The 26,546-nt window shown below is 40.4% G+C and overlaps 1 protein-coding gene across 1 annotated transcript; it reads left to right on the top strand.

Moving 5' to 3' along the window:
- Window positions 1–1,057: 1,057 nt before the first annotated feature.
- pcdh8.1 (protocadherin 8, tandem duplication 1) lies at window positions 1,058–25,378 on the top strand. Its single transcript, XM_071927008.2, has 7 exons — window positions 1,058–1,162; window positions 7,972–10,260; window positions 10,396–10,466; window positions 10,713–10,846; window positions 10,996–11,303; window positions 24,823–24,880; window positions 25,314–25,378. The coding sequence occupies exons 1-7, from the start codon at window positions 1,058–1,060 to the stop codon at window positions 25,376–25,378; spliced, it is 3,030 nt and encodes a 1,009-aa protein (XP_071783109.2).
- Window positions 25,379–26,546: the final 1,168 nt, after the last annotated feature.

Genomic DNA, 26,546 nt, shown 5'->3' with positions numbered 1-26,546 from the left:
TAAGCTCATTTGCCCTTGACAGCAAACAAAGCAGACATGGGAAATATAGCTGCAGAGCTGGAAAGAGAATTTCTTAATCTCAGATAATTAATAAGTAGGCCTCCATAAAACACTCATTTGGTTTTGCTCTGAAGAACAGTGAATCTCTTTAAATGTACACCAACACTATTCTTTATCAGCCCTTGTTCCATGAAAGCGCAGAGTTGAGATTCATTTTTACGAGAGCTTACAGTATTCTATTCATAGAGCCCTTTAGAAATAACTGGCATTCATAATGGAGCTGGGATCTGATTAACCTCCTTGCTAGCCGGCACAATGGCAGGCTACCCTGAGACTCAGCCCTGTAATGGAGTCCGCTATCACCAAGCACACTCCAAACATTCTTTGCACCGCAGGACTCGACGACCAGATTGGAATCCCTTAACTCCCCTCTGCACTCGGCACACAGTGGGGAAACAAAACATCCTCTAAGCTGATGCCCCTCAACATTAATCTATCTCGCTGCTCCACTCATACTTGTGTGTATGCACGCACACGCTCATGCACGCACACTGTACACACACGCGCGCACACACACACACACACACACACACACACTGCACACACTAGGAATTCTCTAATGTGCATTTGTTGCAATTTTGCATTCCTAATTTTAAACTATTCTGTGTAAAGACAGGGAAAATGTAAGGGGAATTTTACAGGGAGTGTTGTCTTTGGGTTCAGCAACCAATCTTTTACCATTGCCTTTTGAACAACTGGATGTTTGTTATCTATGAATTTGTACTTTAAATGTACAGAAATATAGAAAATCATTACGGGCCTCATCAAGAAAAATGAGCTCTATCCACTGTCAGATGATTTAAACTCCAAAAACTTCATGACTTTTTAATTCTAGCTCCCTGTGGCTTCTCATGCTATGAAACCCATAACAAGGTTTAAATGTTTCCAGCGTGTATCTCCCACCTCAATGTTGCCATCTCCTGGCCTTACAGGATTAAGCAAGGGGATCACACAGGCCTTTTTTTGTTGTCGAGCAAATGGATAGCTTGTGCCAAATATGTCAGAGGGAGTGATTACACCCCTCAGTGGCCAGTTGGCCCAACAGTCTGCCCCCAGTGGCCGGCCCTGTGGGGGCTGTCAAGACCAGGCAGACTGGGGCTTGGTAAGGAGCCAGTCCTACGTTTAACAGCCAGCTCTTACCCAGCCCAAGTGTCATCTGCCCCTGCCAATGGGAAGCAGTTCTCACCCATCAGATAATGGCTGAGAGGAAATTGCTTCAAGGAGGCAGCATTCTAGGATGGGAATATGGAGATGTGAAATATATTCAAGGAGGGGGAGAGGAACCTGGTCCTTGAAAAGACACAAATTAACATTCACGTACACACGCACGCACACACACACACACGCAGACACACATAATCTCACACACATACAGACACCCATAAAAACACACACACAGACACGCGCAAGCAAGCTATACTTTATCTTCCCTGCTTTGAATAATATAACCGTCCCACAGAGAATAAAATTTATTCACAGCCTGGACTACCAAGCAAATTCTGATTTACCCCGCCTGATATAGTAACTGCCAACAAGCCACGGGAATATGAATTGCAAGTATGAACATCCACGCTGTAGACACGTTGAAAACAAGGATTTGCAGTACTCCAGTATCTACAATGACCAGTTCAGTGGAGACGTGGGAAATGAAAATCAAAATGAAAGTTGGATAGGGATATGTCAAGTAAAATATGTGCCTGCAATCAACACATACTCTAAAGAACATAACTGGAGGTAAAAAGAAACAAATGTGTACTGATTTTCAGGGTCCTCATCCATGTAGCTTGAGGTGCTGAAATTCAATAAGAAGCATGAAATGTAAAGTAGTCATCATAATTGGATTGAAACCCTTAGTGGAATCCTTTACCAGAAACAGAAAGTAAAAAGCACACAGCAAGGTCTCACACCACAGTAGGAGCAGGGGAGCTGATTTCAAATTGAATCCAAGTGTTTAGCACACAATTTAGGTTGCTAGTATCCATCTAATTAGCCTGTTCCAGCCTCTGTCAGGACCAGATGTTCCCTCAAACAGGTGCCTTAAACATTTATTCATCATTCACTAGTCAGAGGGCTATTGATCGGTGACTGTGTGAAATGTATACTATATAAAAGTGCACATGCTTGGAGGATTTGTTATTGCTTCCATGTCATTGGATGCCAACATGGTAAAGTTTCCACCTGTAGATGGCACTCTCATCCCTGGTTTCAATCCAGACCTTGAGGGTGGACTCCCCTTATTAAAATAATTTACCTATATTCCAGCATTTGTTTTGCTTTTTGTCACGATGATTGTTAAACTGGCATTTTGTTATAAATGCATCAAGTTGGTAAGATAGGCATTTATTCACTCGGTGATCACATTATCATGAAAAAGAGGCTTATGTGGAGCAGCGTTGTTGATATGCATGTAGTTAGCATACCTTTTTGTACATATGGTCAAAGCTGATTCAAAATGCTTATGCATAATCGAGTGCAGCTAGCAACTGTTGTTGCTGAAATGATTCTGAGGCAGTGAGCGTTAGTTCCACAGTGGGGAATGGTTGGAGTCGAGTGGGGGTACAGGAACCTCAGCCAAACATGATTTGTCTCAGAATACTAATACCTCTTTTGATCTGCCTCGGCTTTCAGGAGATTTAAACAACAAAATCTGTCTTTCCAAATTTCTTAATAGACTCAGCCTTTTGTGGCCAACATGAAGAAATCCTAGAAACATGTTTACACTGCATCCATATTAATGTTCTGGATTTGTTTGAAACATGTAGAGTCCACCGAGATCTAATTACAGGGAAACCCTGCATTATTCATGCTTGGCCCTAATAGACTAATTAATTTATCATAAAATAGTAAGACAATTTCATGATTTTCTTATGTTATGCATTTTATTACCATAATTGATCTTTGTTTTACAAATATCTTTTTAAGTTTTCCTTCACATGTCCTAAATTCAGGAGCTGCAAAGGAGATTTCATCCCTCCTGAAATGATCTGAATGCATTTACTTAGAGAGCTGAGGCAAAGAAGAAGAAGAAAAAACAACCAGACCTAATAACATCAAGGCTACAAGTACCCTTGTGACTTATATGGCTCTTAAAGCTATTTAGGAGCATATTGTGACAGAATGCAATGTGTGATTAGGGACAGTATGCTAAACATTTGGCCAGTTGTAATCAGTTGGAGAGCTGTGAGGATGAGCTGTGGTTGGGGTTGGGGGGGGGGGGGGGGGGGGGGGGGGGTTATCTGCTGCTTGTAGCGCCATGGGAGGTGCCAAAAGCAACAGGGACCACTAGCCAGTCTGAGTATCTGGCACCTCCACAGCTGTTGCTCACATGCTTCCACCCTCTTGTCTCACCGAGGGCCAGCACCAAGCACAGGATAATCTTGTTTTATCTGCCTTTCAGACAGCCCAAATGGCCTAGATTAAACTCTCCACATGACCCTCACGGTCAGAGCAGTGACATGTATACCCCCCAGTTTATTAGAGCACCTAAGGTTAAAGTGAGATGAGGAAACTGATAAGGGGATGGCTGGAAAATGTCTGGATGGTTTTTTAGCCGTCCATTATAAGTTTGCACCTATCTAAATTACCAATAAATAGTCAGCATATTCTGTATTGTGAATGCTAGTGATATCTTTCCTTTGTTAAAGTATCTATTGCAATCAAAACACTTGAATGAAAATAATCTAATTTTCTCAATTCAGCTCTTGATCACTACAACTGATATAGCCTAGGTGTTATTTGTATTTAAAAAATACAAATAAGGGATACTCATAAAGGCTGACAAAATTAGATTGTAAAACCTAGAAAATAGAAAATATTAAACACATTAATATGGCTTTCTCACCACAGAAAATAAATATATAAAAGTGTTTTTTACTGAGATAACTGAGGACTGCATGGGAAACGAGGAAAATGAAAACTGGCTGGCAGTTTTCTAACAGTGGGTGACATAGTTGCTATTATCCAAAAGGTGGTCTTTTGAGACATTTGTTCCCAGTGGCATATGCCAGGATTACTGCTCCCAGTGTCACCAAAAGCTTCCCCTGGCTGCTACCTGGTGGCACATGAGGTAGGAGAGATGCTTTGCTGCCAGTGCTCAAACTGTCCTCAAATGGCCCTGGTTGTTAACTATAGAAGGCTGACATGAGACTGATTTCTGACCATCATTGTGATTACTGTGATGTTGACTGCCAAGCCAAGATTAACAATATTCTTACCATTAATTAAAATCACCTCAGTAAGAGAACAGATGGCCAAAGCCATTAATCTGCTGTAATGCTCTTACTGTCACCACACACGTCTTAATCAAGCCGTGATCTGCATTAATCACCTGACTTAAGTGACAAACAAGTATCACTCCTATGTTAGCCAAGCTTTGATACCTTTGGTGACCTTGCAGTGATGTATTGATTACAAAAATACTTTGGACATGAGTAGATTATGTTTTATATCATGGCAATTAGCTCCCACTTAAAGTAGGCTGCATGAAGAAAATAGCAAACGGACCAATCGGCATGCTACCCGTACAGCTGTTTTAATTGTTATGTTCTGTGCTTTAATTTTAGATATGGATTGAAATATTTTCATTTGCTGTTGTTTGGTGGTAACCTAACCTTGAAAATCGTGGCTACACAAAGTGGTAAAGGCGTGAGGCATTTGATAAGATTAAACCTTAATCCTCTTAGTGGCAAACAACTAATTTGGCTAATAATTCTGTATTACCTACTGACTCCTCATAGCCATAAAATCCTGGATTTCAACACCCAGCCAGCATGGGGCCACTGTGCTGCAGGCTTTGCGTGTCTGGGTAATGGTAGGAAAATATCTTGAGTATGTTTTAATCCTCCCCTAATGTTAGCTCAATGTTCTTATTTTCAGCGTGATCTTATTTACAGCATTAGATAAAAATATAAATAAATAAAAGTAATCAAGATAGAAGTCGATTGTGAGGGATATTTAGAGATAATTCATATTATTTGGTGCTACACTTTTACACTCTTCATCAGGATACTCCTCACTCCTCTGATCTTAAAGGGTAAACAGGGTCAGTACAAGTGAAGGCGGTAGAAAATGTAATAGAAGTCCATTTAAGTTAGGCTTTGCATTGGCCTGCCTTAGCTCAGCGCATTAATAAACCCTATTTCAGGCTGATTGGCATAATAATAGGGTTTAGCAAAATCACTTGTTGATTCGGTGTCTGGTAGATCTGAGAACAAACACTAAGCACCCACCTCTGATGTAATGTAATCAAACCGAAGTGGGTTCCAAGTTTTGTATAGGATACATAAAACATAGGCCCACTCAGCTGTGAGTTGTCTCAGCAGTTTATTATTGTTCTTTGTCAACAGTGTAGCTCTTGCCAACAATAGCGGACCACCTCATCCAGAAAAAAAATCAATTTTCACTTTCTCTGTATTTTAGAATAGCGGTAATGGCAAAATTGAGCTTGTGTAACACTTTAAATAGGGCATCACAAAGCTTTATCACCTCTAGCTGACTGACACGTTCCAAGTGCCGCAGTCACTGTGGCTCTTTTAGGGTGTGTGGTTTTTAACACCTTCCTGTATGTGCCCTCTTGGGGGCTCAGACAGATTTAGCCCAAACTTGTGCTAGGTGTCAAGAGCTCTTTGAAGGAAACAGAGACGCCTTTTAATCAACAAAAGCTAATCACCCATATGGTTGACAAAAGTCTGGTTGATAGGACTTATGGTCTTTTGTTAGCACGCTGTGAGCTGATGCTCGTAGTGGTGCTGTGTGTGTGTGTGTGTGTGTGTGTGTGTGTGTGTGTGGGTTGGGGGGTGGGGGGGTCACTGAGACTAGTTTACTCTTCTCAGCGCTACACAAATGACAGCTTCCAAGGCCTGTGTTTTATAACAGCATTGTTGAAAAGGTGCAATTCAGTATTTATTGCAGTTCAGACTATGGCCTTGGTTATAAATTCAGTTCAATTCAAAGTTGGAAAGATACCTGTAGTAAGTTATTGGTATCCAAAACACAACAGTAATCAAATGTATTATTATTATTATTTATTTATCCTTTATTTACCCAAGATAGGCTCACTGTGCACACATACTCTTTTTCAGCAGCGTCGTGCTTCACATTCATACAGTTACACACAGACAATTCAAGCAAATAATCAATACAAAAAACAGCCTATAAACTTACAAATAACTTAAAAATACATGTACCTATTTTGAGATTAATCAAAGAAGAGACACTGCCCAATAGAGTTAATCTCCAGGACCTTCATTAGTGACTTGAATTCTCCCATTGAAATCAAGTCAAACAGACCCAAGTCATCCTGCAACAAATTCCATGCAGAAGGAGCAGAAAGCACAAAAGCCTTAAGCTCACATGAATGTTAGGGACAGACAGTTTGTACAGGTCCATAGTTTCCAAGGTTATGAGATATATAAACACACAAGTAAAATGGAAGCTAAACAACAATAGACTTGTAAATAAAAGTGCACCAGTGGCTAAGTCTGCGCATGGGCAGAGATGGCCAATTTGCTCTGGCACACAGGCAGCAATGATGGGTGAGTGTTTTACATCCAGTAATGAACCTAAGTGCACCATGATAGACAGTGTCCAACATGCACAAACACTGAGCTGAGGCATTCATATATAGCACATCACCAAAATCAAGCAAAGGCAAAAACGTGGCTGCAACCAATCTTTTCCTGGAATTATAGGAGAAGCAGGACTTATTTCAATCAACAAGGCAAGGCAAAACAAGGCAATCAACATGAAGTTTAAACGATAAACGATCATCAGTTAAGAAACCCAAATACTTACAGGCTGATACCAACTCAATCAGTATGCTAGACTAGCTGGTACTTTCTTGGCACCTGAAATGACACTTGTCTGGCTGTGTTGTTTTTCTTTATATTGCTATATTGTAGTTGCATCTAAATTCCTCCTTATTTGAAAACATCATGTTCAGCATATGGACTAGATTGAGAGAAAATACATTGTTAGAAGAATATTTCTGGATTCATACTTTAGGTTTCTTTCAGCCTACATGTCAAATGAGGATATGTGAGTGTCATACACAGTGTCATAGATGAGATGGGATCCTATTTTCTATTTTGTATGATAGTACAATGTATATGTGCTTTCCTTTTGTATGTGTCTCTACAAAAGGATCATTTGTAATTCAAACTACTTTGCATTTTCTACTGCTTTTACCACTTCTCCCTACATTTTACCAAAACACGAAAAGTATTGAACTAGTAAGAATAGTACATTTCGCCATTATCTACCTTGTACCATTATGTACCTAGTGCACATGATGATTGCTGCTGTGTTGACCCCAGGTATAGTCCTGGCATACACTTTTTTCTTTGCATCCGTGTCTCTTATCACAGCAATTGCTGCATAATTTCTTAAACTATTGGACTGTGTGGTTGTGGTGACAGCCCAGCTAACCTATCTCTCAACCTTTCAACAGGTAGCTAGGCTTCCAGCGCCTCTGATGTGATGTGGTCCTACTGAAATGTAAATTCAGACCTCTATAGTGTTATTTAATTGATTGCCAATGTGCAGATTTCTTTAGGTAACAGTATTATCATCCTGATTAAAGATCCTCAATCAGTTTGTCTGAAGAGCCATTTGCACCCAACTCGGGGGCAACAGCAATTTGCTGCAGAGACAAACGTTTCCCGTTTGCTGGACCACTGGAAGGCCATTGGTCGATGGGGCAACCTATTTGCATACACCAGGGCTTATAGTCCAACAGCAAAGTCAGTGCTGAAATCAGTTGTGATTCGACCTGACATAGCAACTCGTTGCCTGTTTGCATCATTTATGAGTCTTTTTGGCATTACACTACTATAGCCCTTCAAAATGGGATTTTGTAAGATTAGAGGAGTTGGAGAGTGTGCGGTGCTTGTTTTTTTGATATACACTGTTCAGTGCACAACTACAAGGTATTTCACCTATGAAGAGGATGCGCCCGGGACGGAGATAGGAAATTTGTCCCAGGACCTAAAGATTGATCCAGCTGATGACCCTGAAACGTCTTTCCGCTTCATGCAAGAGACAAACTCGTCTGTGATTCAAATGAGGGAGATTGATGGGCTTTTGACTGTCGGGGAAACAATTGATCGAGAGGAGCTCTGCCCCAGGTCTCCGCGTTGCTTTATCACCTTCGACATCGTGGCCTTCTCCAAAGAAAAGTTTCAGCTCATCCACGTTGAGATCGAGGTAAAGGACATCAACGACCATTTCCCCGTGTTTCTGCGCAACGAGACACACCTGGAGATATTGGAAAATGTTCCGCTGGACTCAAGATTCCCACTAGAACTTGCTCTCGACCAGGATGTGGGTAATAACTACATTCAAAGCTACAATATATCCCCCTCCAGCCATTTCGTTGTTGAAGTGCGCGACAGAGAAGACGGGGTGAAGTATGCTGAGCTGGTGCTGGTGAAGGAGCTGGACAGAGAGGTGGAAGACTCCTACACGGTCCAAGTCACTGCAGCTGACGGCGGAGTGCCACCCAAGTCCGGTTCAATGACCGTGAACATCAAAGTGCTGGACTTTAATGACAACAGCCCGACGTTTGAACACAACTCACTGAAGGTTGAGCTGAATGAGGATTCTCCAGTGGGCCACCGCGTGCTCAAAGTGCACGCTTTTGACCCTGACGACGGCGTCAACGGCGAGGTGATGTATGCGTTTGTCGGGACATCATCAGAAGCAGCGCGCCTTTTCTACGTCGACCCATATACCGGTGACGTGACCTTAAAGGCGTTGGTTGACTTTGAGAAGAGAAGATCCTACGAGCTGAACATCAAAGCCTCCGACTTGGGGAAGAACTCCGTCCCGTCGACCTGCAAAGTTGTGGTAGATGTCGTGGACGTGAACGATAACGCGCCAGAAATCAGCGTCAAACCGATGACCTCTTCCAGTGACGGGGTCGCCTACATCACCGAGGCTGCGGCCGCGGAGAGTTTCGTGGCTCTCATCAGCACCTCGGACAGAGACTCCGGCTCCAACGGCTACGTGCGCAGCAGCCTCCACGGGCACGAGCATTTTAAACTCCAGGAGGCCTACGGGGACACGTTCATGATTGTTACAACGACTACCTTAGACAGAGAGAGGATCCCGGAGTATAACCTGACTGTGGTGGCAGAAGACCTGGGAAGTCCTCCTTTCAAAACTGTCAGACAGTACACTATCCGTGTGACAGACGAGAACGACAACCCCCCTCTCTTCAGTAAGCCAGTTTATGAAGTTTCAGTCATGGAAAATAATATCCCAGGTTCATATGTAACCACTGTTGTGGCCCGTGATCTTGACATGGGAAAGAACGCCAAAGTCTCCTACAAACTCATAGATTCAGAGATATCAGGAGCCCCTGTGTCCACTTATGTTTCCATAGATTCACTCTCAGGATCACTGTATACTTTAAGATCCTTAGATTACGAGACTCTTCAGCAGATTGAACTGATCATCCAAGCAGAAGACAAAGGTTCCCCTCCACAGTCGAGCACATCAACAATCAGGATCAGAGTTGTTGATCAAAATGACAACTACCCATACTTCACTTTCCCTGTCCTTAAAAATGACTCAGCTGACATCCCTCTGCCTTACAACGCACCAGTGGGGTATCTGGCCCTTCGCGTCGAGGCCGAAGACGAGGACGAGGGAGTGAATGGGGAGCTCTCTTACCGAATTGTGCAAGGTGACCCAAAGCTTTTTACAATGAACAAAGACACTGGAGAGATTGCTTTAAAACAATGGCTGGCAGCTGAAATTGGAGACGTATTAGAAATGAAAATAGCTGTGAGTGACAATGGCAGGTCCCCCCTCTCCACTAGTGCCACTATTAGGTTTGTTGTTTCAGACACAGAGCCCTCCGAAGACCAAGTTGTCATTGTGTTACGGTCAAGTGACGAGGAAAACTCCAGCCTGGATGGCTCACTAATAGTCATCATTATGCTCAGTGGGGGTTGTGCATTATTGCTGATTGCAATAGTGATTGTTGTTGTCACATGCAAGCTGAACCGCGGGGAGACAAACCACGGCTCCAAGAGAGAAGTGTCTCACGGCCTGTTTGACAGCAGGTCCGTTCCCATGCTCAGCTCCACAGAACCAAACATATATGGTGGTCAACGAGGTTTCTTCCATGAGCGGACTGCTTCATCTCTGGATGATTCCTGCCTGTACGAGGAGAGGAGTGGGGACTCAGAGACAAAGGTGAGTCAACTACTGCAGTATTTTTATTTATTTATTTTTTTTTAAATATGCATGTGATGTTCCCAAGCGCTGCCTTGATCTTAGTGCCAGAAATGGAAACTAAGCTCCCTGCTGTCATTTTGTTTGTTCTCTTAGATGTTCCTGCCCTCCAAGCATTTCCAACCAACATCTGTGTGGCAAGGTGACAAATACTGCTTGCAAGTGAGGTAAGAACACTAGTGAATGTGTTTTTTTTTTTTCCTCTCAGATAGGACATGCTTTATTCACAGTCAAAACTGTCTGCACATAAGGTACTTAACATGCACCGTGCATACATTTAATTGCGGCATGCCTGTGGAGCGAGCATGGATGGGTAGCAGCAGACAGGCCTCATAAGTGGAAAAAAAAGACAACATCAATAATCAAACTACAGCGGTGCAGCGGTGGCTCATATGTGTTGATTGTATTCACAGTGGCATTGGTATCACTGACCAGTTGAGCGTGAAGGACAGCGGCAAAGGGGACAGTGACTTCAATGACAGCGACTCTGACATCAGTGGCGATGGAGGCAAGAAGAACTTCAGCACCTTCCAGCCTGGGCCAAAGAGTGAGTGTTTTGAAATTAATACACCATCAAATAATCACCACAATGATATGACAGATACATTACTGTAACATAACATCTAAATACTGAGTTTAATGTAACATAACCTGTCTCCCCCTTATAATTAAGTATCTGTTTCCCTTCAATTTCAGGTTCATCCAGTGCTGCAAACACCTTATCTGGGGATTGGCAAGGCACTTACTGCGTGGTACCAACCCAGAGCTTCAGAGCCACCGGAGACAATGCGTACACAATAGGCTTTTCCCCAGCGTCAGTCTTCAACAGTCCTCATGCCTACCCCCACTCTTGGAAAGACTCTGGATACGGCACAAATCGCCCCAAATCCAGGAGCGCCATGCAGACCTTCTCCAGGACCGGGACCCTCCCGTCCTACTTCCCTCAGCAGCAGCGGGAGGTTGCTGTTGGAGGTGGTGAAATCCGCAAGCAGAGTCCAAATATTGTAACAGTGGCAACTGCATTAGAGGTTGCAACTATTTTTTAATAAACTGTGTTGAAAAGCTAATTGAGATGTGGACCGAATGCTGAAGCACAAAGATGTAAATATTTGTAAAACTGGTTGTTGCTACATGGGCAACAGATGCACATGTTTTTCTTTGATGAAATAAATTATGTATATATATATATATATATATATATATGTCATGTCTTATTTATGTCTTTATTATTATTTGAGCTTGAGTATAGCTTATGACGCTATGTGTTTCTTTTTTCCAATAAATCCGTGATTGAAACAAAGAAAAGTGGAATTATAATTTATTCTTCTGTCATGTTTGATATTTTGCTTCTCAAATATGTTGATATGAATGATATACTGAGATAAGATAATATGTTTCACTTAAGAGAAATAGAACTCAGTGTAGGAGTTCAAATGTTATTCGTATCGCCTAAGAAAGTCCAATCTGTATTGCTAAACAAGAACAACTCTTCCAAAGCTGGTAGCTACAGTACATGATCAAGACTCGTCAGTGATGTTAAGATGTGAAATCTAGAGCTGCTCCATTACCTAGGAGACTGGCTTTGAAGACTCATAGGTTGGTTGGTTGAGTTTTTGCATGCAAATGAGGGAATGGTGTTGGTTCTCAACTAGAAAATATATGTACCATTATCCCTAGAAAATCATGCAGGGTGCTGTCATAGACACCTCCAACTCTTCTAAATAATTCACAATGTAGTACACAACGCTGTACAAGGCAGAATAGGTTGCGGGACAAATTCTACAGTCTCATTTGCAGCTATGAGGGACAGAAAATGTTCAGGCGTAGTATAAAAACTGAGCTGTTCTAGCTAGGGCATAAGGATAAAATATACAAAAGGTGAAATTCATAGGTATTCTCATATAACTTGTCATCTGAATACACTCTGGGGTAGACAAGGCCCGACTGCATTGTCCTTATCAGACCTCATCAATGTTACAAAGTTTAATTCAACCATGAATATGTAGGGCAAGTGAGAGCTGTGTCTGGCCCTGGGTGATTTATTGATGAGACATTGATGTATTAAAAAGCTAAAACCTACTCTGACAAGAATCGACCTGAATACTGTTTATATTATTATGTAGCTTTAGCATTCGTGTACAAATCATACAATTGTTTATGATTTACAATATATAGGAAAAAAAGAAAAAAAATGTTCTGAAATATTTCAACATGGAATAGCATTTCATTGTGTGAAAGTAAATCAGGCAAACACAGTTGAAAGAAACCGCAAACTGCATAATAAAATATGCAAGATAAAATCAATTAAATACATCTCTCAATCAAGGGAACATGCCCATCGGGAAGTACATGGCTTTTCAACTTCAAATGTACAGGCCTGCTTTAATATTGCTTTTCTTAAACATTTTAAAATTTGTAACTGAAGGCAAACTCAAAATATGCTATATTATTTTAACACAAAACTCAAGAGCTGCTGATTTTAATTAGTGCATGCAGATTTGTCACAGTCATTTCTTAATTCCTTTTCTTAATTCTTAAGGTCAGCTTCAAATGAGCCTGCAATGTATGAAAGTAAATAAGACAGGAGTGAAGGATTGTTACAAATTACATAATAGCTGACTAAGGGCCAAACCCTGAAGAGAAAACAAATAGTTTCCAAGGAAAGCTGCCAAGGAAGCACCATCAGTGATAACTAATGGTGGATTGAGCCTCATAATCAAATTCATGCCATTATTTCTTTTCTATTCAGTTGCAGGAAAATGAGGCTAAGAGCAGCACTCATTTGCATCAATGTAAATACCTAAATGTTTCTGATAGTAAAGATAAAAGCTAGAAGAGAGTGGATTAGGTGTCTTTTCTTCACTGTGAAGTGCTGAGCAGAATTCTCAAACATCTGTTACAGCTTACCACAACACGCCATCTCTTGAATAGAGGACAATTTACCAAACCCATTCCCTGATTAAGTTGTCATGACCACCTTTGATTATCTAGTCCTTGTAATTTGCGTTGGGACTACAGTTTGCAAATTGCATAGTCGCTAACTTTATTTTAGGCATGGAGTCCAATGGGGTTTCAAGGCCATGCAGTACAATAGGCAAGCATTAAGAAGGAAGGTCATATTTGTGCTCCCAGTGATGTGCAGTGGTCTGACAGATAGCCAATTGTACACAGAGGGAAAATGCATTCATCAATCAATACAATATGGCTTCCTTCATCATTGCTTTATATTTTCCTTGTAGGTCAAATAGTTGCCCGTTGACCCGATAATTTGTGCCACAAGGTATATTCATCTGCAGAGTTTAGTGAAAGCGTGTGTCTGTTAGCAAACCACATTGCAGGCAGGTCGCTGTGTTCATTCATAACCAAATGGCCTTCACTTTAATGACCTACAGCAGCGCTCACACCCCTTATACATTTGAATTCCCATTGCACTTCACTCAGGTTGCCTCCTCAGGCAATGGAAAATGAGTGTTATAAAGCCAGTTTTCTGCTCATCAGTAGTCGACTGACAAATGAGTCAGATCTGCACACGTCATTTCTAGCCTCAGCACCTGATGGTGGTGTGTTTATTTCTGACAAATGGCTAACTGTGTGGTTGTGGTTATGTTGTGATGGCCTCTTGGCATCGTGGCTTTAAGATATAATTCCCCAATGCACCCAGTGCATAAAGATGCAGGCCTTCTGGATTGATGTCATTTGGTGCTTCAGGCCCATCCCACAATGCAGTGCTTTATACTACTTGCACCTCATCTTCATCTCTGTCTGAACTGCCAAGCGTGGATATTGACTTTTGAAAGCTTTGAATTGTGGGGCTGGTGGGAAAAAATACTACCATTTATTTTCCGCTTGACAGTTTGTCTTAGAGGTAGAAGTTTCAGCTATGTTCATTTACCACTGAAATTTGGTCTGCATCATCTACAATAAGGAATATTAATATTAATTATGCATTCACTCCCACATCAGAGCAAAGCGAAGCAGTGGGATAGTAGTGGACACATCAGACATGGGGCAAGAGCAACAGTGTTTACTAAATTATGGGATATTATCACTGGTGCATTTTTATTCCTCTGTAATTACTATTCAAACATATGCTGTACCCACTGTCATGGGCCTGCATTTGTGTTTTTATGTCTTTGGTCACCTCATCATAGTAGCCTGTAATATGTGTGCATACACTGATGCTGAAAGCAAATTTACTAACACAAGCTTAAATGTGGGGGTGGATTTGATCACTGATGGCTGATATGCTGCCTCATTTCATCATTCTGAAGGCCAGTGCAGATGTGCAAATGTGCCAATTGCTTCGATTCACTTATCAAAGACAGGCATGTTTCTATTTTCATTGCTCATATCATGTATTTCAAAATGTTTGGAACAACAGCGATACTGTAGGGTTTTCTGTATGTCAAATGATGCCATATGCTTGTTCCTGTGTCGGGCACAAAGCTGTTCAAATCAGAGTCTCTGTCCATGTTTTGGATCACAACCACAAAGCTGCTCAGCCCCAAATTACAGTATGTTGAAATGCTGTCCCTCCATCATAGACTAGTTTACATAGTGATTATGTTTGTTTTTTTATTTAAGGTATTTTTTTCCACTCTAAACTGTAATGGTTTTTATTTTTATAATTGTATTGCTTTACCTTTTTATACAAGGACTTTCAGTTTGTGACAGACACATTGTTTTATGGGTATTTTGAGGCTGTAAAATGCCTGTTTACATTTTCAATGTAAATAGTCTATTTCACTACAGTAAAATAGACCTGTATTTTGAGTTACAACGGGTTCGGAAATTCCAAAAAACATTTCCATCTGCAAGTCAAACTCAAACAAAAACATTAGCAAACATACCCAAAATATGGATGGTCAAATAAATTGCTGATTTTATCTTTAATATAACCATTTTTTTCCCAAACTGTAATGGTTTTTATGGAAATTTGGAGAGAGTTGTCATTGATAACTACGACTTCTACTCTGACTGCAGACATATCTGGTACCAAGTTGCAACCCAAATTATATGACTTTTTTTTCCAAGGTCAGCCTCTACAGTGACACTATTAGAAAACAGTGATTTTAACCATCATGATAATGTTTTGAAACCAAGAAAAACAGTGCAGCTAATCTTGGAAGTGGTGTTTGCAAGAAGATTGAATGTGCGCCCAATCATGCTTATGTCTACCCACTAAATGCGATTTAAAGCACATTGTTCTCTGAAAGTTCTCTAAAACCAAAATGAATCTGAAAATTTTAGTGATTGCAAAACAGATAAAAATCCATTCGATACACCTAAACACAAAATCAGAACAATAATATGTAATTAGCAATTTAATTTTCATTTCTGTATTGTCCTCTTCTTGGAAAATACAAATAATATGAGTTGACGCAATGATAAATACTGTATGACTTAGACAAAGAGGAGAAAGGAGCACAGTGAGGTGCTGCAGTAGTTGAGCGGACATTCCCCGGGGAATTTCCTGGGCATCTGTGTACAGTCCTTTGCCTGCATGGTTTTGAATTTACTGAACTTATTTATTTACTGCTATATGCTGTTACATTTCTTTCCTGCCTTCACTGTGTCTAAAGATACACATAATGATAGAGCGAGAGGGAGAGTGTGAGAGAGTTTTATCAGAGATAGAAGAACCTATTTCAAAGGAAGTGTTGGCAAATGGTATCATGCGGCGGTAGCCCATTCAGCCACTCCGTCAAGCATTACTGTTTTTACATTACTGGGTACTTCCTGAATTTCTAACGTTGCATTTTCCAGGAGGGGATTTCAAAGCGGGTGCCAGAAAAGAAAAGATGGTAAGTGTTCATTTATGCTTCAGACTCCATATGATTCAAAGGAAAGCTGGTTGTGCTGGTGGTGACAGTATTCAGTCATGGGTCAGTCTATGACCTATTTACAGCTTTACATCTCTCTGTCTCTTGTTGATTAAACCCACATTGGGTACATCAATAAATTGAACATTTGTGCCTCAATCATCAATGAGAGATTCTGCCATATCTTTCCCAGTGTTTCCAATTTCGGCGCAATAGTACCAGTCTTATCAGCTGCTACACGATGGTCCTGCACCCCTCAACAGTTCAAAAGTTTCTTTGGATACCCACTATGATTTAGACCAAGATCATTGCATGGGATTTCTTTCAGATTGACCTAACCTTAAAGAAGATAGTTATGAGTGTCCAGCTGCCACACCTACCTAACCCACCAGCCTAATGTGTTCATTACCTCCGCCAAGGAGGTTATGTTTTCGGTGCCGTTTGTTTGTCTGTTTGTTTGTCTGTGAGCAGGATTACGGAAAAACTACTGGCCCGGTTTTCATGAAACTTCGTGGAAGGGTGTAGCATGGGCCAAGGAAGAACCCATTAAATTTTGTAGCGGATCCGACTCACGAACAAGCAATAATAGCACGAACCTTGGCGGAGGTCTGCGCTCTCCGAGTGCCCTTCTAGTTCAGTAGTGTTCATCGAGCATTTTCTAAACATGGCATGCAATTCTAATTAAGATTCACATTCACACAAATAATGACAAATGAGTTGTCCAATCACATCTATCCCTTTAAAAACACTCACTGTTTATTTCTGTGCAGAATATTCTACACACTGTAACCCAGTGAGGTAAACATAGATTTGCACAAATAAAGTAGATTTGTATAGCTCTTCAATGGCTGTTTAAGAAAATATGATTTCCTTAACCTTCAGTAGATATGTAGCCCATGGCAGCACTAAACAATATTCACCAGATGTCTGTCCATCATATTAATTCTCATACCACTAGGGGGAAACATCATGCTATGGAACCTCAAAAATAACAGGCTAACACACCATCCTTTACATGTATGTGGAATAGTGAGGAACTGATTCTGGCTAAAATGTGGTTTGAACAACATGATTTAACAAACTAAACAACATATTTAATACATCCATATGGTTATTAGTCTCTGGAACCCTAAAGGTCCAGTCCATTAGACCCTGAAAGTCTTTCTCTGGGTGTGCTAATGGCTACATGAAGCAGAGAACTGCAGTGAACTGTAGCTCTTCAAAAACCATATTACAAAATTAGACCTTTTAATGGATTGCCACTGAGTAAGTGTTAGCAAGCCTGTGATCAACAAGAATTCAGTGATACCAAGTATTGTTGCAATAATGTGCCAGTACCTTTTACATCCCCACTGCCATTTCAGATGTGATCATTGTGTGACTAGTGCTTGCAGTGACAAGTTAGCCAATGAGTGATATATTCCTCTTTTATTCAACTCATTTCATAAAGGGCTACCAGTGAATCAAATATCTAAATCTGGGGTGGCCTTGTCAGGATGGTCTGGAGCTACAATAAGGATGTGGTGCATTCAAGTCTGGGGAACAAACAAAGGACAAATGCACTTTGAAAGGCTTGTGCAGTCACACCTTTCTAATGTTCGTTTTCAATTGAAGCACATCTACCAGCCCATGAATGGAATATATTCCAGGTTTTGCTCGGTTATCTCCAAAAACAGCACTAAGACCAAAAAATAACTCAAACCAATATCAGAAACCCATACCCATATAAGTATATGGATAATATTATGTACAAATGATATGGATAGAAATTAATATTTGATACTTGCATGTAATATAGATAGTATTCACATTCATAGTAACATTGGTGATAACCAATTCATATCCATTTGAGCGCATTTACAGTATTGTACAGCAATAGTTCAAATCCCGATTAAACTTGTATTGAGGATAAGCTGTTTATGTGCATCTTCATAAATCACAAATATCCCTGCATGCATGACTAAACAGAATACTCTGAATATTACCATAGTAACAGAACAGACAACAAAAACAACAATAAACTAGAAATGGTATGCCTCAGTGCCTAAGCTAATAGCTGCACGTCATAGCTATCATATTCACATTTCTCATAATCACCATATGAGCTTATCTGTTATTGTAGATGGATACGGCATCTACATGCGCCAGTTCAAAAACAGAATACTATAGCAGGACAAGTAACACAGGAATATTAATGTATAACTTAATCTAGAAATGTAAACACACCCGGTGATTGCTGCTTTCTCACCTCAGTAATAGACTGGTCGACCTCTGTCTTACACAGCACATGCCAGCGCCTGCAGTTCTGCTTCTGTAGACTATGTCAGCTCTCACATAGAGCTTTGGTCCTGAGCTGATGATGATAAATCTGTGCCAGTTGTTCACCAGTTGATTGTGCTTTACTGCTGAGCAGGGAGAGTGTCTCATTATGTCAGTGTGGGCCGTCATGGAGACAGCTGCCAAAGGAAATGCAGTCTAGATGCTATTCTATTCTCTTCTATATGGAAGAGAAAATTAGCGAGAAAGAGAGAGCCAAGGAAAGCGAGAGAAAGAGAGAGCACACGATAATATGTTCCATCAATCAGTCTAAATGACTTGCTTGTGTAATTAGCTAACAATGTTTTGTTTCTCAGGTTCCCTGAAGTTATTATTGGTTCACAGTTAGCCTTGAAGTAATTGGAATGCCTTAGAGACAACACTTGATGTTCCTCTATCTGTATGGGACTGACAGTTTATTTTTCTCTGCGGGTGACTTCCCTCCTCTTTCATGTTGCTACAGTATTTGTGAATTAGTTTCCTGTCACTTTACAGTACAGCCTAATACTAATTGGTGGTGAGATATATGCGTTCACACCCCGCTAGGCGGCAGGGTGTCTTCCTTGTAGTGAACACTATGACATTAACATCACTGAAAGTTTTAGGAAATGAATAAATTGGTGTTGCTGTGGTAATATTGTTACACAAATTACACAACGCCATCCTTGAAAACAGCATAATCTTGAGATGTTTAAACAACAGTGGGACTCTGCAGCCACCCGTTCTTTAACCAGTGCCTGGCATTTTAATTTGATGCTTCATCTGCAATTAGACATGCACTGCATGGGCATTGACTTATTTTCAGTGAGAATCAAACATTTGCTTCCCACTATAAGTCTCTTCTGACAAATAGAGAGAACCGGGTCAATTTGGTTTTACTTGGAGTTCTTATTAAGTATAGATGAGTTGGACAGTGTTTTACTGAAAAATGAATTTGTCTGTCATGGTTTGGGCAACTACTATATCAGTTGCATGCAAGCACACTATAACCAGAGTGTTGGTTCAGTAGTCATTTGAAAGACTGAACATGTTGTCAGAAAGAGAGTGATGAGCTGGAAAGCCCTGTGCAGATGAATGGAACAATATGTGGGGAAAGTGGACTCTGCACTGTTTGAATTTGTGAAAAGATAAACATCCCAAGACAAAAACCAATCTGATAGGGAACATCTTGGGATGTTTGCATAGCCATTGGCTTCGTTGAGTTTTTTTCCGTTTCAATTTAACACAGAGGAATGTTATGTCCCTTTTAATTTTCTGATAGTCCCTTGCCTCACAAGCAGTTTGCTGGATCGGCCCAAGAAGTTAATTTAAATGACTTTTTGACAATGGTGATCGATCCGTTGCATACTAAATTACTTTCAGGGACCACATAAGTGCTACTACAGACAGAATAAAATGTCATGAGCACTTTTAAATCACAGTGCTCTTGTTATTATGTATAATCGCTGTTTCGCCTAATTGCTGCAAGCAATGTATGTGCAATAGTCATGACCTTACAATAATCCCACATACAAAATAGACAAAAAAGGGAGTAATTACAAATGTAACATTGAATTTATGGTACAGTATGCTCCACTGGTTCCTCAATTACTTGCAATTTGCAAGCAAGTCTTCGAAGGCTTTTGACCCAGGTCTAGTATTTAAAATCTAAAAAAAAACAGCATTTGTTTGTTGTTTTCCCTGTGATTGTCAAGCACAGTCGTGGCTGAGGCAGTTTTTCTTTTTGTTTACTGGGGAAGATCACAGGCTGGGTCATATTAGAGATGTTTTCTACTCCTGTCGGAGGATAAGTTGTAAATTTAAGCTCACGGGAAATGAAAGATATAGTGGCATGCAAAGTACAGACACCAAAGTAATGTCACCTTGAGTGAGCATTCCTCTTGACTGGACTGGCAGGTGATATCAGAGGATAAACTCCATTTTGACCTTGTGTTCACTCATCACAACAAAAACACAAGAAGAGAATAGCACAAAAAACAGCCATCCATCACATTTCAAGTATTATTGCCTTCAGTCAGCTGATATCACTAGGCACAGTTGCAGATAACTGCACTTCACTCTGTCTGGAGCAATGCATGGCTAGCTTAGATTTAACAGTCTTATTAAAAATGCGGAAAACTAAACATGTCTTTGTTAACATTCAGACCCATGAAGCTGTGATTGATTTCATCATCAACCAAGTTATTTTCATGGCCAGCATAGGAACATCAAACACCATGACCTCCATTATTTCCCCTTTGAAATTGCATTCACTTTATTCGCTTCTCAGGCTCTCCAATACCTTGAATCATTTCTCCGGGGAGGCACTTTTTTCTAACCTGCTGCTTCTGTGCCGGTCCTGAGAGTTCTGTATCCAGCAATTCTCTCACACTGTATGTGGGACACTTGAGCTACGCGCGAGACAAGGCATCTGGCACAACCTTGTGCATCAGTGTGCTAGTTTCTGCTCAGTGAAATATAGACACAGGCCCAGAAATAAACTGGCACACATGTTATATTTATGTTGATAACACATGGATCTTTTTTAGTACAAATTAAATTCACTCTTCGATACAGTACAAACACAGAGACTAGTGTTTCTTTTTTTTTTTTTTTTCTCATTTCCAACATAAAAACAGATTTAAACATGTATTTGACTTTGTGAAATTTCATTCTGAACTGGTTTACTCCAACGTTCCAGTTGAAAAAGTATTATGGTGTAACTTCAATGTGCGTGGGATGGGCCGGAAATTCCAGCAACACTTTCAGTAGTGAGAACAAATATCTATTAGAAAAACCATCAGTTTCTGTATGGCTCATTTAGACTATGTGTTAGTAATCTATCGGCTGTTATTTCCATTTCCTCATTTTCTATTAATTGCTTCTAGTGTGTCTTATGTATTTATATAGGCTTGTGGATTAATTGTTTTACAAACCCTGATGAAGGCCACGTGCCGAATCGTGTTGGTTTTACTAATAAATATTTGTTGCTGGCATTTCCTCTTAAAATTCCAATAGTGAAATACATTAGCGTGTATAGTTTACACAATACTTGGATATTACACAAGAAAAAATCTTGTATATGGTAGCAGGGTGACAGATTGCTTGTAGCCTCTTCAATGGTGTGATTGTTTTTTTGTGTTGCTGAAAACAAATGTAAAATTTGTATTGAGTGGCTAAGCTTTGAGCCCAAATGCCCTCAGTCGAACTGTCGAGCCTTGAAAGCTTGAATCAAAAATTCACCCCTAAATAAAATTCCCATATGATATTCTTATGATCTTTGAAAACTTTATCAATAACTGTGAGTGGAAACATCCAAAAAATAGACAGTTTTTTCACCAGCTATGTGTGAGTTTGTTCCTAAGTTAAGAGTATCAAGTTCTTACTGGAGACTCAGAAACTACAAGTTAGGTTGTGGAGCATTTAAGCCTAACTAGTTTGGACATAAAGTCATTATTTAGATGAATAGCCAATCTATATTAAAGGGGGTCATCTGTCCTTATGGCTACCACACGTCAAGCTTTCCAGCTGGCACAAGCCACTTAGAATTATAGTTGACTAATTTGTGATTCAGATTTGCAAATAAAACCTACTTGATTGAATGGGAAATTGTATAGACTTGCTGAAATAAGTACATTGCATGTATGTTTTGTTGTTACTAACAGCAATTCTGTGACTTTCTGTCACTTCCAACTGCCTTATCTCTGCCTAAGAGCTAGGCATTAATATTTGATTGGTACATAGGTTTATGTTGTAACTAATCTGTGGTGTAACTGCTTGTATTTTAGTATTGTGTAAATCAGGATATAATGTGTGCTGTGAACAAGAGACGAAACCAGCAACCGTGACATATAGGCAATAAAGTGAAGACTCACCTTGTGGACTAATAGTGTTTGTTTAACATTTCAGACCCATTGAGCATTAGTTCACTGAAATGCCATGGGGATTACATCAGAAAACCTCTTCACATACACAGATTCAACCCTCATCATCACTGTATCTACATCAGCCTCTCATTCATTATCAGTGAAGCAGCTCAAGGCTTTGCCTGTTAATGCATCGCAGATTATTCTTCTTTGTTCTCTTGTGTCTAACACTGGGAGGGACATGATCATATTCACAAGTCCAAATGTAACTGTTTACAATTATAGTGATGATATATGTGAATTCTATTCTGGAGTGTATCTCCTGTTTAACATTCCTCCTGTGTTTGTGTACGCTTGTTTTCCAGACTGATTGATGAGCAAGTAATTTGAGAGGTTTTAGGTGCATAATTGCGTCAACTCTTTAAAGGCACCTTGTCAACAGAGAGCTGCCGCCCCTCAGATGTCTCTGTCCACCTCTTACAGTGCAAGGTCAGGATTTTTTTTAAACCTATCCTACTGACCACCAACTAAAACTCCTTTGGATACTAAAAACAATCAAAAATGTTTTCAAGTCAGAGTTTTGTTTTTTGAGAATTTGGCAGCAGGTTGCGTTAGCTCCGCATCATTGGAGCCCCAGAGAATTTCTCTCAAAATCCAATGCAAACAAATCAACTCTTTAACCCATGCACTCTGGAGAGTCAGGCTTGACTCCTGATTTTTGATTCAGAGACAAAATGTTGACTCATTGGTCCTAGAGGTTTTGCATTTACATGCAAATCCATGGCTGATCTAACAAAAATATCTTTTTCTAGCTGTAAAATCACAATAACAAAGCTTGTGAGGGGTGTAAGGCTTATTCTCATGCATCAATAGCCGGCCAGCAGCTCTGCCTTGGAGGTGGGTGTGGAGGATTCACGTCACAGGAGTCAGAGAATGAGTCAACCACAGAAATCCTGGAGTCATCACCACTAGTGGCAGGCCGAGTTCTAGTCATACCCTGTACAAAGAAACAACCATTTTAAGTCATTTAGTCTCATATTCAGTCTTAAAATCTTATTTTTTCTTAAAACAAGTGAACAATTCTGTCAATGGGCTGCAGTTTCACTTGTTTCAGGAATTTTGTGAGATAAGTATCACTCGATGAGTATCGAGAAAAAAACACCTATATTAAACAAGTTTATTTGCATTGGAAATACTGATTCTCTCTAGGATCTTTAGTCTCAATATCAGATTAAATGACTTGTTAAGATTAATATTTTTTGCAGTGTACTAGAATAGTATTTCAACTGCAGGGTCAGGACAGAAAAGGGTTGTGGGGCTATTCTGACAAGGTCGTGGACATAAAAGTGGGTTATAGGGGCATCCTGACTGTATTATAGAAATATTAATTGATCAAGGATAATAATATGTTTTTTTCCCCAAAATGAGATATATAGAGTTTTGGAAATTAACAAATGTTTATCTGTGTTTACTTTGACAACTAGGGATGGTATAAGAAAGTGTTTTTGTTTTTTTTCTTTAGAGTTACAGAATACAATTTCAGCAATTTAAATTTTAACTTAACTGGCAAATGATTAATAAGATATTCCTCTTAAAAACCTGTACAACTATGTAAGCATCTGGCTGAAGAAGTGATATCATACATGTAATTTGCATGTATGCACATTGTCTTATGGAGCAGTCTGATCTGGCTATGACAGAACTGTTTCTCTGCCGTGCCTTTCCTATAAGAAAATTCTATCACTTGTGTTTACTGCCATCAGTATTCTAGTGTGATGCTCGAGGTGTGGTATCCAGCAATGGGTGCAAAAACAGAATAATAAACAACTCAATCTCACCTCTAATCATGCTTGTGCAGAGTGGTAAGTGAATCACATGAAAGAGATGCCAAGATATTGCACTTATGCTCAAATAAGCATAGCTACTGTTTGTCATTTCAACCTCTGTGGAATTACAACAGGTATGATTTTACACCGACAGAATAATGTGCTTTCAACTTAAAATCAATTCGTCATGAAACAACTGACGCATCCATGTCTTTTAACTGCCAGCAAGATACAGATTGTGGTTCGTTCCAGGTAAGGCGCGGTTCTCTCATTAGAGAAAGCTATCCATGACAAAGTCCTCGACAAGAACGCAAGGCAGCAAGAGCCACACATTTAGGATGTGGCCTAGGTATTATGGCTATGAACCATGCTCTCATTCAGGGAGTTCAGATCATATTAAATGGTATGAGTGTGACAATGCAAACACAATTGTCAATAGCAGTCCTTTCCTGAGGTTTTAACAGAGACTGAATGATAATTAGAGTTTCCCTTTGTTGCCCTTATCTCTTACCTGCAGAAATGGCCAATTTATGCAGGCTGCACCCTGGCCAGGCAAAGTTGATGCTCCCCAGAGGAGGAAAGCAGCCATGTTTCAGACAATGGAAATGAACTCAGGGACAACTCAAGGTTGATTTAGATCCAGGGCAACATGAAATTAAATGAGGAACCAAGCCGCACTGATCTCGCCCTAATGTTGACACAGCTCCTTCTCAGAATATGCCTGTGTATACCTGCATCGCCGAGGAGCCTAGCATCACTCAGATCTGGTCAAGTGAGAATAAAAATGCAAATGTCATATTGTTGAAATGCTGAGTGAACTAAATGTCAATCCATCTTTTCAATATGAGATATGAGATTCATGTGGATATTGAAGGCAAGTGTGATAGCTGCAGAAGGCAGGTTATACCAACAGCTGTGATATTTGAGCTGTGATATAAGGAGTCCTTTTCAGAGGCATAAATTCTCTTATATCCTTTTGTGAGAATATTCTGAAACACCCCCAGCTTGTCTTTCTTCTTTTATCTTGTGGCTGGATCCTCTCAAAACTATAATGATGACACCTTACAGGCCAGGAGTTAGGGGGCATTGTCTTCAATTATTGATAAAAATCTGTAGTTATGAAAATCAAAGTAGCTAGAATGGTACTACTGACAGCATAGTATTTTGAGGGGCAGAGACACATTTCTTTTTTTGATTTTTGTCAGCTGGTAATTTCACATTCCTCACGCTCATCGCGATTGACCACCTGATCCAGTCCTCGCCGGAATGACCACTTGCCAAGTCCTTATACTGCCTCGACTATATCCTCTCCCAACACGTTTCATTGATCTATTCATAATCCCTAGTTCACATCCACATGTATTAGGAGCAACATCCACAAGCACGTTTTTCATCTGATGCTGCTGCTTCGGGCGCGCACATCAGTAAATGAATCACGTAGCACTAGAACAGCCCTTCTTCATGCGATCTTGCCAGACCTATTGGAGAAACCACCCCCAAGGCAAGATCTGTCACTGTTTCACTCATTTGCTGGAAGACGATCAGAAACTATGTTAAATGCACCAAGAAATACACCGGAGTCTGCTGTGAGGCGTCGAGAGGATTCCAGTCAGATCTCACTGCGAAGAGAGCGGGTTTCAACAGTTGACGTGCAGAATTGAGCGCAGGAAAAAGCGATTAATTTTGATTATCTGAAATCTTGCAACATCGCACCTCTTGCCTTTTTTCCTGCAGCCGTTCACGGGAGCTGTAGTGCAGACGAGCATTGTCCGAATGAAGGATGCAAGAGCACTGGGTCCAACTGGACTGGATTATATGGGATTACTGGACTGATTATAGGACAATCATCGGGCAAAAGTCGCAGTCGCGCTATAGATGCTCCTGAATGACGGGAATACAAAAGGTTATCCTGGAGAAACTGCTTTATCTTCTGCTTTAGTCTACTTTGTGGCATGGGCTGGCTGTGTGCTACATGAGCAGAACCCATATGCAACAGTGTGCCGCACAGAAAAAAAGTAAATGCATTGTGAATGGTAAAATTGGGCAATGCTGCATTTTGAACGGGCATGTCAGTATTTGCTGTAGCCTAGGTGTAGATGTCGCATGAGGGCAATGCGCTTTTGTAGGCTACAGTCTAACCTTCACCATAGAGATTCAAACGCTTTAACCTTGATGCAACAGGGAATATCACTACTTCCTAATCGCCGATTATTTATTTAGTCCCCGGTAAGGCAAACAGAGCATTTCTGGCACACACCATGTTGAATTTTATCTTTCATTCATGCGTTAGGTGTCGTCGGGCGGTCATCTTTGTTTACAGAAAGAGTTCATCATAGCTGAACGGCATGTGAAAGAGGTTAAAATACCGATTCAAAGGAAAGGAATCGATTTAACAGCCAATTCGTCTGAGATCGGCGTCAAACCACATGCCTGGTTTG

The sequence above is a fragment of the Centroberyx gerrardi genome, chromosome 10 (assembly GCF_048128805.1).
Source record: "Centroberyx gerrardi isolate f3 chromosome 10, fCenGer3.hap1.cur.20231027, whole genome shotgun sequence".
In the NCBI taxonomy this organism is placed as follows: Eukaryota; Metazoa; Chordata; class Actinopteri; order Beryciformes; family Berycidae; genus Centroberyx; species Centroberyx gerrardi.
The sequence above is the reverse complement of the archived record's forward strand: the minus strand, read 5'-3'. Positions and strand labels throughout refer to the sequence as shown.